This window comes from Protopterus annectens, chromosome 8.part0 (assembly GCF_019279795.1).
Source record: "Protopterus annectens isolate FY-2018-M chromosome 8.part0, PAN1.0, whole genome shotgun sequence".
NCBI lineage: Eukaryota > Metazoa > Chordata > Ceratodontiformes > Protopteridae > Protopterus > Protopterus annectens.
Window position 1 is genome coordinate 1,145,821,783 of NC_056741.1, and position 13,946 is coordinate 1,145,835,728.

General features: G+C 42.7%; 1 protein-coding gene across 1 annotated transcript in view; it reads right to left on the reverse strand.

Annotated features, from left to right (window-relative positions):
* The window catches only part of LOC122808415 (F-BAR domain only protein 1-like), a 2,144,012-nt gene that overhangs the window by 683,259 nt on the left and 1,446,807 nt on the right, over window positions 1–13,946 (reverse strand). The window contains exon 16 of the mRNA XM_044079378.1: window positions 12,316–12,367. Within this exon, the coding sequence (XP_043935313.1) occupies window positions 12,316–12,367 (52 nt within the window). The remainder of the gene's footprint in view (window positions 1–12,315; window positions 12,368–13,946) is intronic.

Sequence of the window (13,946 nt, forward strand, 5' to 3'; positions counted from 1 at the left end):
GGAACAAAGACAATAGCTATGAAAATAGTTTTTTTTTTATGTTAAACAACAGAAGAGGCTCACCACGACAGCTTGAAATTGACACTATTTTATTCCACTGCAGTTAAAAAGTAAGCGCTTTTCACGTTGCCAGAATGCTTCTTCAGACTTCAATGACTGCTCTACAAGAACAAGATATTTTATACAGTCACATGAACACACCTATCAATTAACCAATTATAAAATTAAAAACATAAATTCACTTAAAATCAAAAACTTACATTGCATGTATGTATAAAATATATATATATATATATATATATGTACATATATACACACATATAAAATAAAAAAAAAAAAAATATATATATATATATATATATATATATATATATATATATATCCATATACATACAAGTAAAATACGTATAAAAGTGCATATAATAAATATCTCAAGAAAATATATGAACCAATAACAACAAATACCTATGGAACAATATAGAGAAATTCTTTACCACTTAGAAATTGCTTAATGTTTATAAGGGCGGGCAGCTAAAAATGGTTTGAGTGTAACTCTTTCATTCAAGCCATTCCCTTTATAACTTTGCAGTCTTATTATCCATTTATTTTCTCTTTCCTCTGTATAATTCTTAATATTCCCCAGTCTATTTGACTTCTTAATCAACTCAAGTGTGGTGAACCTAAATGTATGTGATGTGCCTTTTTGCAATATATGATAAGCTAAAGCATTTGTCTCATTCTCTCTATTGATGGCATAGACATGCTCCCTGACATGTTCCCTTAAACTTCTGTTAGTTTTGCCCACTTAAAAACATGAGCATATCTGACACAGGGCAACATAGATCACGTCTCGCGTCTTACAGTCAGCATAGAAGTTAAAGTGCTAAATCTGATTAGTGTCAGGCTGTCTAAAGTAGTTTTCACCAGACATAAAAGTACATTGATTGCAATTTCTACATGGAAAAGTTCCATGCCTTACTGATGTAATCAATCCTTTGTTGTTATTCTCATAACATAATAGTCTTTTTAAGGACTTGGTGTTTTTATATGAAAAACTAGGTTTATCACCCACTATCTGAGTTATTCTCTCATCAATTGTCAAGATATTCCAATTCCTATAAATTATTTGCTTAACCCTTGAAATCTGATTTGAATAATGGATATTAAGTCTCTTATATGTTTGCTCTCTCATAGTGTTTCTCTCTTTCTCTAAATCATTTCTAATATGTTTGTAAAATATGGTCTACCGTTATTCTTCCTATAATGCTCAGTAACCTCAAATACTCTTTGTGTTTCTTCTGCACTATAACCTCGCGCTGTTAAATTATTAGCCAATAACTCTTGTGTAGAACTGAATGTCTCTTCATTGGTGGTAAGACAAGTTATCCTTAAGCTCTGTCCTGTTACAATATTGGAAAAAATGTGCTGAGGATGCATGCTGGTACGATGTAAGATGTTATTTCTCCAGCAGTCCTTTCTATGTAACTCAGAATGTATACTTCCCCCATTCTTCAAAATCTGAACCTCCAAAAAATCAATCTTATGTCTAGAGCTTTTACATTCAAAACTTAAAATATCAGTTGTAGTTGTTGCTTCAGCTTATCATATATTGCAAAAAGGCACATCACATACATTTAGGTTCACCACACTTGAGTTGATTAAGAAGTCAAATAGACTGGGGAATATTAAGAATTATACAGAGGAAAGAGAAAATAAATGGATAATGAGGCTGCAAAGTTATAAAGGGCATGGCTTGAATGAAAGAGTTACACTCAAACCATTTTTAGCTGCCCGCCCCTATAAACATTAAGCAATTTCTAAGTGGTAAAGAATTTCTCTATATTGTTCCATAGGTATTTGTTGTTATTGGTTCATATATTTTCTTGGGATATTTATTATATGCACTTTTATATGTATTTTACTTGTATGTATATGGATACATATATATATATATATATATATATATATATATATATATATATATATATATTTTATATGTGTGTATATATATATACACACACATATATATAAACATTTTATACATACATGCAATATAAGTTTTTGATTTTAAGTGAATTTATGTTTTTAATTTTATAATTGGTTAATTGATAGGTGTGTTCATGTGACTGTATAAAATATCTTGTTCTTGTAGAGCAGTCACTGAAGTCTGAAGAAGCGTTCTGGCAACGTGAAAACGCTTACTTTTTAACTGCAGTGGAATAAAATAGAGTGTCAATTTCAAGCTGTCGTGGTGAGCCTCTTCTGTTGTTTAACATTTGACTTTTGTGGATCTTAAGAGGCTCTTTATCCAGTGCTGCTTTGCTCTACTTTTTTTTTCAGTTTTTTGTTTATGACCAGAAATATTTCTGAATACAAGAAAAAAGGTACTTAGCTACAGCCAAAGCGAGACCACGTCCTAGCTACTCGAGCGGCAAACGAGATCTGGGGACATGGAGCTGTGCACCATGGGATACCTGCTTAGCCCAGCCAATGAGAGATTGCGAGCTAGAAAATTTGGCCGACTCGGAGCCGATATTCGGCTCCGAGGTTCCGAACCCAAGGGTAAGAATGTAGGCGAGATAGGACTATATAACATCCATACTTATACGCTAAGAATGATGGTAATATGGATAATCGTAGTAAGGAAGGACCTGAGATATATTGCTACTTATAATAGGAAATCATATGCAGTTAAAAATGTAATAGAAAAAAATGGAATATTTTAACATCAATGCCAGAGATAAAGAAATTATTGGTGAAAAAACATATTTTGCATATAAAAATTGTTCTAATTTAAAATCGCGTTTATGCTATAAGGATGTTAAATATAATCATGGACCACGTAAATATACTAAAATTGGCACGTACCCATGTTATACTTGTGCATGTTGTAAAGACATTGAGACTAATAGTATATTTATACATACCAAAATAGGAAGAGAATATGTGTTTAGTATCTATGCTACATGTAATACATTTAACATTGTGTATTTAGCAAAATGTGTAGCCTGCACAGCATTTTATATAGGAAAATGCAGCAGGAAATTGAAGGAAAGAATCACAGAACATAAGTCAGAAATTAAGAGGAATGTGGCTACAAATGGATTGGCTAAGCATATAGCAGAAAGGGGTATAGAACACAAATTTCAGTTCAGAGTAATAGAAATTGTATATAAAAATATACAAGAGATGGAGATCTAAATAATGATCTAGAGCTTCGTGAATATGAATGGATTACACTGCTAGATGCAGACCATAGACCAGGCTTGAATGTAGTTACTGGCATTAAACCTGTTCTCAAGAGGAAACGAATGTGCTATGACCATTGCGCATTCTATGCCTTTAATTATTTAACCTGAAGTTTATAAGTGAACTATTCTGATAGGGCTGTGTTTTACTGAAGTGTTTTACTGGAGTGCTTTAAAAGTGTTGTGATTTTCATTGTTCTACACTGAAGAAGGGATTTTTTTCTTGAAAGCTTTGTGTTTTTGTGAGAAATAAATCGTGCTGCTGCTGCATTTTACTCAACGTGTCCACATCTGGAATTTATCTTTCACGTCTCCAAAGGGAACATCTTCAGGAGGTGACCATTGGGACACTTCGCCTTCATCAAAATCTGCGTCTTCAGTGATGGACTCCTGTGGGGAGTCTACGTGCTTCCTCTTGCTTCCTCTAGTAGATCCTTTTCCTGGGTACTTCCTCAGTGGGATGTTCTGGGGAAGTCTCAGAAGAGAGAAATCAAAATTCCTTGAGACGCAATCAGGATGTCCTTGTGGAGAGAGTAGCTGAGGCTCCAGATGCTGGAGCATAATGGTGGAATAGGTAGGATCTGAGGGGGAATGCATCATCAGGGCTGCCGAGGCAGCAGACACTCTCTTCACAGCCTCGGAGGCAGGGCTCAAAGGAGCCAGAGAGAGGCTCTGATCTGAGAAACAGGGTTTCCGAATTGTCCTCTCTCTCTGCTCCATCGGCACCATCCCCTAGGAGGAAGCCGGAGCTGAACTGTCCAATGCCGAGATGCCGAGGAACAGAGATGGCTCCAAAAACTTTGGAGTCCAATGCTGCACCCTGGACCTGACAGGCAAGCTTCAGCTCCGAGAGCTCTCCTGATCCGAAAAGACAGGAGGTCTCAAATGTTGGATCTAAAGATACAGAGATCCTTGGATCTGAGACTGACAGATCTGGATAACTGAAATCCTGAAACTCTAAGACAGCAGATGGTATCACAGGAGGAACTTGCAAAGGTGGTATGGTGGAAGGTCAAACCACGTGACCCAGAGGGAAGACCAATCTGTCCTTCATCCTCACCACTGTCTCCACATCATCTGTGTCACTTCTGGAAGAATGAGCAGAGTAAATGGAGTGGGATGCTGGTCTCTGCAAAAAAGGTGATGGAAGCTTGTCTGGTACTGGGTCAACCGACAGAAAATATCTAGTTTAAGGATAATAAACAGTCTCCAAAGGCTGTGTCTGATCCGAAGATTGTGTCTGATCCGGCTTGGATTGTGCTGGAATCGTAATATTCATTTTCCAAGTCATAGGATCAAAAGGATCAGTCAGATCCAAAAGGTTCATCTTTCTCTGATCTGGGGTTGAGACTGGATGTTTAGTACTCTGTTTCAGTGAAGAATCCGAGGAAGATTTAGATGATGTGGAAGGTTTTGAGACTGGGATATGGGTTCTCCAAAACAGGAAGGAAGGAGACCTTTTAATATCAATTTATTTTTACATTCAATTAAGTCTTGCGGATTAAATCCATGACAAATCGAGCAATTGTCCTGTAAGTGTAATGTGCCCAGGCAGTACACACAAAGGGAGTGTGCATCTGAGATAGGGAACTTGATATCCACATTTGGAAGACTTCCTAAAATCTGCAAGTTTGTCACTCATCGTGTAAAATACATATCCACAATAACTATACGTCAAATTTCAATAGATAAGAAAGTGAAAATTATAAAATACCACAACGGACAAAAAGCCAAGGAAAACAAAAGAAGCTTCACAGGCAAAAAGAGCGAGACCACCAAAAGATGATAACTTTTAGTTATGTACTCACCATAACTTCAGATGTTTGGGATCCATCTCGCCTACATTCTGACTGATGGGTTCGGAGCCGATCCCTCGGCTCCGACTTGGCACGCTTATGCCAAAGAGCGAAGTCTCTTATTGGCTGAGCTTACTATATCCCAGGATGCACCACTACCAGTCCCCCAGATCTAGTTTGTCAGCATACATGCACACATGCACGCTCTGATTATATAACATCGTCAGATGAACAAGATAAAAACAGTAGAACTCAAACCGTTCAATCTCTTCTGATCTCCAAGGCAGGGGAAGGAGGGTGGGTATTAGGAATGTGGCGAGATGGATCCCAAACATCTGAAGTTATGGTGAGTACATAACTAAAAGATGTTATGTGATCCTATCTCGCCTACATTCTGACTGATGGGACAGCGTCCTAGCACCTGAATCCTGGGTGGCTCACTGGAAAACACTCCTGAGTACCGTGGAACCAAATGATGCTCGTCCTTTAGATGCCACATCCAATTTATAGTGGGAAATGAAAGTGTGCGGATTGGACCAAGTAGCCGCAGCACAAATCTCCGATATAGCGAGCTTGGAATGAAAAGCTATAGAAGTAGCCATAGCTCTGGTAGAGTGAGCTTTGATAGATGTTGTAAGTTGCTTATTCGAAGAAGAATAAGCCTGAGTTATGCAATCTCTAATCCATTTGGAGATACTAGCTTTTGTGATGGTTTTACCCAATTTATTGTCTGAGAAGGACACAAACAACTGGTCTGACTTACGGTTGCTGAGTCCTGTCTAAATAGAAGCGCAATTGCCTGTGAACATCCAATTTATGGAGAGTGTATTCTGCTTCATTGGAGAATTTTGGGAAGAAAACTGGTAGCTCTAGAGACTGTTGGAGACAGAGATTAGAACAGACCTTTGGGACAAAGGATGGATTAGGCCTAAGTGATACTCTATCCTTGTGGAAAATCAAGTACGGTGGTTTAATAGACAGGGCTTGAAGCTCTGAAACTCTTCTTGCAGAAGTAATTGCAACTAAGAAGGCAGTTTTCCAAGACAGATATTTTAACTCACATGTAGCAGCCGGTTCGAAAGGGGAAGATGTCAATGCACGAAGCACTAAATCTAGATCCCACGGAGGCACAGGATGAAAAACTGGGGGTCTTAACAGACCCGTACCTTTAATGAAAGTTTTGCATAGTCTGCTGCTCATCAATGGAGGATCCATGGACTCGTGAAATTTAGAGATAGCCGCTAGTTGGACTTTAATAGTAGAGACAGAAGATCCTTGATTAAACAGGGATGTTAAGAATTTCAAAACCTCTGGGATAGGAGCAGTGATAGGGTCTAAGCCCCTGAGTTGAGCCCAGATAGCAAACCTCTTCCACTTACTGAGGTACAATTTCTTAGTGGTGGGTTTGTGGGCCGAAGATAAAATGTGAATAACTTCCGGGTCTAATGTGTGACTTCTGACTAAAGTCGGAAGTGGAGGAGCCAAGCTGTCAACTTCAAGGAGTGAAGGGACTGATGCTGTTGTCCCGACTGATGAATTAACAGGTCCGGAATTAGGTCTAAAGTCCACGGATCGTCCACCGCATGTTTCTTCAGGTAAGGAAACCATACCTGACGAGGCCAGTATGGGGCAATCAGTATCATTGCGGACCCCAATTGAGAAGCTTTTTGAATGACTTTGGAGAGAAGTGGGATCGGAGGAAAGGCATAGAGTAGCCCTGTTGGCCAAGGTTGTGCTAGAGCATCCATAGCTGGTACTCCCTGATGTGGAGTCAAGGAGAAGAACCTTTTGCACTTGGTGTTTAGTGGAGTTGCAAATAGGTCGCAGCACGGCGTCCCCCCATCTCCGGAAAACCTGATCTGCTACTGTTTTGTTTAAGGACCACTCGTGAGGAGAGAGAATCGTCCTGCTTAATCTGTCTGCCAGTATATTCGATTTCCCTGGAATGTGGGTCGCTACCAAGAAACGGCTGGTAGCTACCGCCCATTCCCACACCCTCATGGCCTCTCTGCAAAGGGGGTAAGATCTGGTCCCTCCTTGCTTGTTTAGGTACCAGACCACCGACATGTTGTCTGTGTGGATGGCGATTATGCCCTGAGGGAGAAACCTGTGTAAGGCCTGTAGGGATAGAAGTACCGCCCTCATCTCCAATACATTGATGTGGAGAAGAGTTTCGTCTGGAAGCCAGGATCCCTGAACTAACCTGCCCAGACAATGCCCCCCCACCCTGTCTGGGAGGCATCTGTCGTCAGGGTGACCACTGGAGAGGGAATAACAAAAGGACTTCCTTGATTTAGATTGGATGTCTGAAGCCACCAGCGAAGGTCCCGTTTGCATGTTTCTGTAATCATGATGGGATGATTGAGGGGAAGGTCCTGAAAGGACCATTGAGTTGAAAATAGCCACTGAAGAATCCTCATGTGCAATCTTGCCAGAGGAACTAAAAGAACCGTGGCAGACATTGAACCTAAAACTTGTAGAACCATCCTGGCTGGGGCTTTGGATCTTGAAATCAGAGCTTGAACTTGGCCCTGTAAAGTTTGGATCCTTTCGGCAGGAAGAAAAACGCGCATAAATTTTGAGTCTATCTCTGCTCCTATGAACCTTATGCGCTGAGAGGGCAGCAAGACAGACTTTGACCAATTGAATGTAATCCCCAGGGTAGCACCCAGGAGATGGTGGCTTTGAGGTTGTCCATTAGTAGATGCCTGGTGGTGGCAGTCAGGAGCCAGTCGTCCAGATAGGGAAACACTTGGAATCCAAGACTCCTCAGGTGAGCCGTCACTACTGCCAAACACTTGGTGAACACCCTGGGGCTGTGGTGAGACCAAAGGGCAGTGCACAAAATTGGTAATGACTGACTCCCAGGCTGAAGCGCAGATACCTCCTGGACGCCTGATGTATCGGTATGTGATAATAGGCGTCCTTGAGGTCTATGGAGCACATCCAAACATCCTTCTCCAACAATGGGAGAATGGATTGTAACGTGACCATTCGAATTTGGATTTCGTGACGGATTGGTTCAGTCTGCTGAGATCCAATATTGGTCTCAGGTCCCCTGTCTTTTGGCACTAAAAGAACCTGGAGTAATTTCCGGATCCGATCTGGTCTGTGGGGACCGGTTGGATGACTCCTTTACTAGCAGCTTTAAAGCTTCTGCGGCTGCAATTTCCCTTTGACTGGGTGGTGGGTCCGGGATTTTTTGGACGGTGGGGTGAGTATGTGAATGGGATGGTGTAACCTCCGGCAATGATCCGAAGCACCCATCTGTCCTGAGTGATTGAGTCCCAGGCTTTTAGGTGCTTGGCAAGCGACACCCGACTGGCTCCGGAGCAGCACAGCCGGGCAATCCCTCATGATGTGTGGGAGGCTGAAGAGCCACGAAAGGACTCGCGGTCTCCAGAATTGCGGGGCCCTCTGCCGCCTCTGGGACGGCGTCTCCCAGAAAAATTTCCCCGTCCTCTGCCTCTGGAAGGGGAATCTTCCTGCTGTTGGGGAAAAAACTTACGTGATTTGTGGAACCACATCTTCCCCCCTCCTTTAGCCTTGGGATAAGGCCGAAAGGGAGTGGAATAACGGGCACCTACGGCAGATAAAGTTTTTCCCTCTTGCTCACAGCGGGTAAGGGTGTCTTTAACCTTAGGTCCAAACAAAGAGGACCCATCAAAGGGAGCGTCGGCGAAGGAAGACTTGAAGGCCTCCGCAAACTGACACAAGCGGAGCCAGGCTTGTCTCCGTAGAGCCACGCCTGTGCCTGCCGCTCTACCCGCCCCTTCGGCCACATAGGAAATGAGCCTCATGGACGAGTTAGAAATTGACGTAAGGATAGCCAACTGAGAGCTAACCGACTGGGCTAGCTGCTCAGGTAGGTTACCCGAGAGGGAATCTGACAGCTCCTTGACCAGATCCCTCTGAAGCCTGGTAAAATGTGCCAAATAATTCAGAGACCTTAAAGTAAAGGCCGCTGAAGTCAGGGTGCGCTTCCGAACCTGTCCATGCTCCTAGACTCCTTATTAGGAGGATGGACGGACGTTGAAGCCTCTGCCACGTCCTGTTGTGTAGCAGATGCCACCACCATGGCATCTACAGCCACGCCTTTAGTGAGGAACTCCTTCTCGGGAGGGGCAGACAAAAATTTATTAGGACGAGAAGGGACTGGTTCCATGGTATCTGGATGTTCCCACGCCCTTCGACAAACTAAATCCAGAAGCTCGTCGAAGGGCGGAGACACCCAGGAGGCGGAGGGCTGAGCCCCAAAGGCCTTGAGGAGCACTGACTCATCAGCAGAGGGGGGTTTGGATATCCAGCCGCCTCGTTGTTTGAGGATCTCTAAGATGTCTGCAAATGAGACATCATCCGAGGACGACTTCGGGGACCCCTCTGCATCATCAAGATCAGTGTCCGATGTAATAGACTCTGGGGAGTCCACGTGCTTCCTCTTGCACGATCTCTTCCTTGGGGGTTCCTCCGAAGACAACTCCGAAGAACCCTCAGGAGGAGGAGAACCCCCAATGGGGGTAACCTCAGGCCCAGGGGCTCCGCTGCCTACGGACAGGGAACTGCCAAAGACCCAGTCTCCACGCCCAGGAAGGTGACGGTAAAGCAGGAAAGATGGCAGAAGACTTGGCCAAGGCACTCCTCATAGCTCTGAAAGCCGGACCCCCAGAATCCTGGGAGTGTCCGGTTCCCGGAGCCATGATAGCCGACGGAAGTCCCGCAGCCGAAGCACCGAGAGGGAGGCTCGGAACCGAAAGCATAGGTCCCGAAACATCACCCCCGGGTCCAGCCGAAGAAGTCCGTGTACCAAACTCGGACCCGAAGGCCCAGGTTGGAGTAAGGGTCGGAGCCGACCCTAAGATCTCCACCGGCTCCAACAGCACCTGCTCCGACGGAGCCGAAGCGGTCGGAGGAGGAATAGCAATGGGATGGGCCTGGGCTATCGGCTCCGAAGCCAACTGGGTCGGAGCCGAAACAAATTTTTGAAAGACTGGGGACTGGAACAGTCTTTGGAGCACCCTGTCTATATCTGAATCCGACATCCTCGAAGACCGAGAGGATACTGAACGGGTTCGAGATGGCCTCTCCAACGGCCCCAAAGGGCTAGGGGACCGGCTCCGAGGCGACCCGATGACTATCGGCGCCGAAGGAATACCCACACTAGATTCCATCGGTGCCGAGGTGGACTTCGGGGCCGAGGAGGAAGTGTCTGAGCGGGCAACCCTTGTCGGCTCCGAGACCAGTGGAGCCGGCGAAGGTGACCCGCCTCTCGATGCCCCAGCCATCGGCTCCGAAGCCAGAGGAGTCGAGACTGGTGGCATCGAGGCAGACCGTTCCGCCCTCGGCTCCGAAGTCCTTGGAGCCGAAGGAGAAGCCTGCCTATGTCTTTTGGCGGTCGGATCCGACGGACTGGTCGGAGCCGACGCCCTTTTCTTTTTAGCCGGAGAAGGAGAGGATGCCAATGCTTCTTCAAAGGAAGGTTTTATCAACCCTTTAAGAATGAGTTTATTTTTCCTCTCCTGGAGGACCCTTGAGGAAAAAGCGTGACACACACTGCATGACTCTTGTAAATGTTTTGCACCCAAACAATACACACAGAGCGAGTGATCGTCTGTGATAGACATTTTGAAATTGCATTTGGTGCATTTTTTAAAGCCCGAAGGCCTAGGATTCTGAGACATTATGGCAAAAAATCAGTAACCCTGACAGAAAATACACTTCCACTGACTTTCTGTTTACTGACACTACCTAATAATAGGTTTACAGTTGTAGCTTAGGTAAAGAAAGCGTCACAAATTAGTAACCCTGTAAGGTTTAAGGAGGGTTGACTGACCGGGAAGGCCCTAAGATAAAGGAGGCCCAAATCAAACTCAACCCAATCACACAACAAAGTCTTTTCACAAACTCCAAACACACACAAAAGTGAAGTATAGCCGTTAAAACAGCTTTTTATGACAAGAACAGCAAAATTCTGACAGAAAAAAGTTAGTAAATTTACTACTCAGCTCAGCCAGCTCGAGACCACGTCTTCGCAGATTAGCGGCAAACGAGATCTGGGGGACTGGTAGTGGTGCATCCTGGGATATAGTAAGCTCAGCCAATAAGAGACTTCGCTCTTTGGCATAAGCGTGCCGAGTCGGAGCCGAGGGATCGGCTCCGAACCCATCAGTCAGAATGTAGGCGAGATAGGATCACATAACATCGTTTATTAACCTTCCGAAAAACAAGCTGTAGTAACTCAAGCGCTTTCGCCTGGTTAATACCAGGCTTTATCAAGATGCCCATCTTGATAAAGCCTGGTATTAACCACGCAAAAGCGCTTAAAGTGAAAATTATAAGTAACTTTTTTTTTTTTATACAGGCTGAAGGAATGGTAAGAAGAACTAGGACCAAGTCGTAAAAAGGAAGGAGATACTAATAATGGTATCTAAACAGTACCAAGTATGAAAGGAGACTGAAGTAGAGGAGGAGAAGAGGAGGCAATGAAATACCAACAATGGTATGTCAGAAATATGATAAAGTCATAAGGGCAAGGGAGAATACAGAAAGGAAGAAGATCATAAACCACAAACAGTAAACGCTACAAAGTAAGCTAAGGAGAAAAAATATTCAATAACAGAATTTGCAAAGAAAAAACTTTACTTATCCAATGCAGCTCAAGAGAGACTGCTAGACCACCTCCATTAGCTAGAAGTGGCAAATGAGATCTGAGGTAGTTGGCAAGGTGGATTGAGGGTAAGGGAGAAGCTCGAGAGATCTGGTGGCTGTGAGCTGTAACATTGGCCAAGTCGGATCCAACGGATCAGATCTGAACCCATTTGTGAGGACAGAATGAAGACTGACATCAGATCCTACGTTCTACACATCAAGAAATGGAAAGAGTTCATGATGAGGGAGAGCGTGTGTTCAATGCTAACGCAATTTATAGCCTGAAGTACTTACTACGTAAGCATGCTGCCTGTCTGAACACCAGTGGATTGCAGGTCCTAGTCCAAAAAAAGACTAGCAAGTAAGAACAGTGAAGACAGGCTCCTAACAGAAAATGTACTGTTTATTCCCATCGGTAAAATGAAGTAAACATGGAAATGTTAAATCCAGTACTTCTGATTTGTTGAATACAAGCATTGTGTTTTAGCTATAAAACAATTACTAACTGCAGTATGATTTGTTGAATACAAGCCCCTTGTTTCAGCTATAAAACAATTACTAACTGCAGTAATCATTCTCTTTAACACATTTTGTACAAGGAATCATTTAGGGTATTTATACTGTACCCGTTTGATGCAGGACAGGAAACTGACAGTTGGAGTTTTGCAGGTTTATTAGCTAAAAAGTGAGAAAACAGAACAAATTTTGAGAATACTAGTTATTGTATTTTCCCATGAATGAAGTAGACAGTAGTTGCTGCATAAATTACTGCTTAAAGAAAAGAATACAGCATTAACATGTATAAATAGAAAGAATAATTCAACAAACAATTTACACAATTCAAAGACACCTCTTACAAAAAAGAGAAGAGCAGCCAGGCATAACAAGGTGTAACAAAGAACTGTTGGAAGCTTTGTACTTAAAAACATTCAATATCAGCAAATTTTTTAAGTATTTTTAGATAGTGAATTTAGCACTTACTATTACCTTGGCCCGAAGTACAGTCACTCAACTAACAAATGGGAAAACATACTAGAGACTCCCACCAGTGTTTTAATTAATATTAATTTTGGTTTATGTTAAGAAGTAGAGTAATGATGACAGACATCAGACAGTAAATAGATATTTTATACATAAACAGACACAGTAGGACTGTGGTTATAATTAAATAAATAGTCACAGAAGTCTATGGGGTATTCAAGCCAAAGTGTTTGAGCCCAATCACAAATTACAGTAAAAAAAAAAAGGTACATGATAACAGACAATCAGCAGCTATATAAGTACGCAAGCATCATTTCCCTGATAAAACCCACCCTGTTAGGCATTACTTCTTGCTTACAGAATGAGCTACCTCTTTGATTTTGTTTTCTTTATTACTATACATTTTAAATGTAAAATTCCTCTGCCTAATGTTTCAAACTTGCTGTTGAAAGAAGTATTTTACATCCAAAACATAAGTTACACATATTCAAAAGCAGACAAATTCAAACTGAAAAAAAAAAAAAACGTGATGCAAGGTATTGTGCAACTACCTCCCAATACTTGTTAACTGTCTCGGACTTTGCTGTACAGTGTTGATCTGTCCCATGTAGAATTTTTTGTTTGCTGGTAAACCACTAAGGATTACAATCAGTTAATAACAGGTTCATAGGTAGTTACTAGGCTATCGGCCCTGGGGCCTAAACAAGCCCAGCCAAAAAGGTACTGGCTTTTGCCACCCAAGAAAATTATTTTCCTGTGCCACTGTCGAGCAGAGCCACAGAGGTGATCCCCAGAGTGAATTTCCTATTTCCCATCCAATCATCAAGATTTTTCTTGAAGAGTGCTAATGAGGAGCTTTATTTGATATAGATAGGTAGTTTATTCCAGAGTATGGGAGGTCTCTGGGACAGGAATCTATCCCTCCGGCATGTTCTGATTATTGTGGTGACAAGGTTTAGGTCCCTAGAGCGTGTAGCTCGGAGGGATTGGGATTTCTTTAAGTGGAGCATGTCCAACAGCTCTGGGTTTGACATAGCTTTGTATGTTAGGCAGAGATCACCTCTGAGTAGGCGATATGCTACCGCCTATGTTGTAGTTCATGGGTACAGAGCTTTTACTAAAGGGGATGACAATGCTCCTTTACAAACACTTTCTATGGACACCTACAGGAATGCATGGATTGTGCTATCCCAAATAAAACCAAGACTCATTCCTCCAAAGGCAGGAGACCTGTCTGGTGGACCCCAGCCATAAATAAGCTATAAAACAGAAGGAG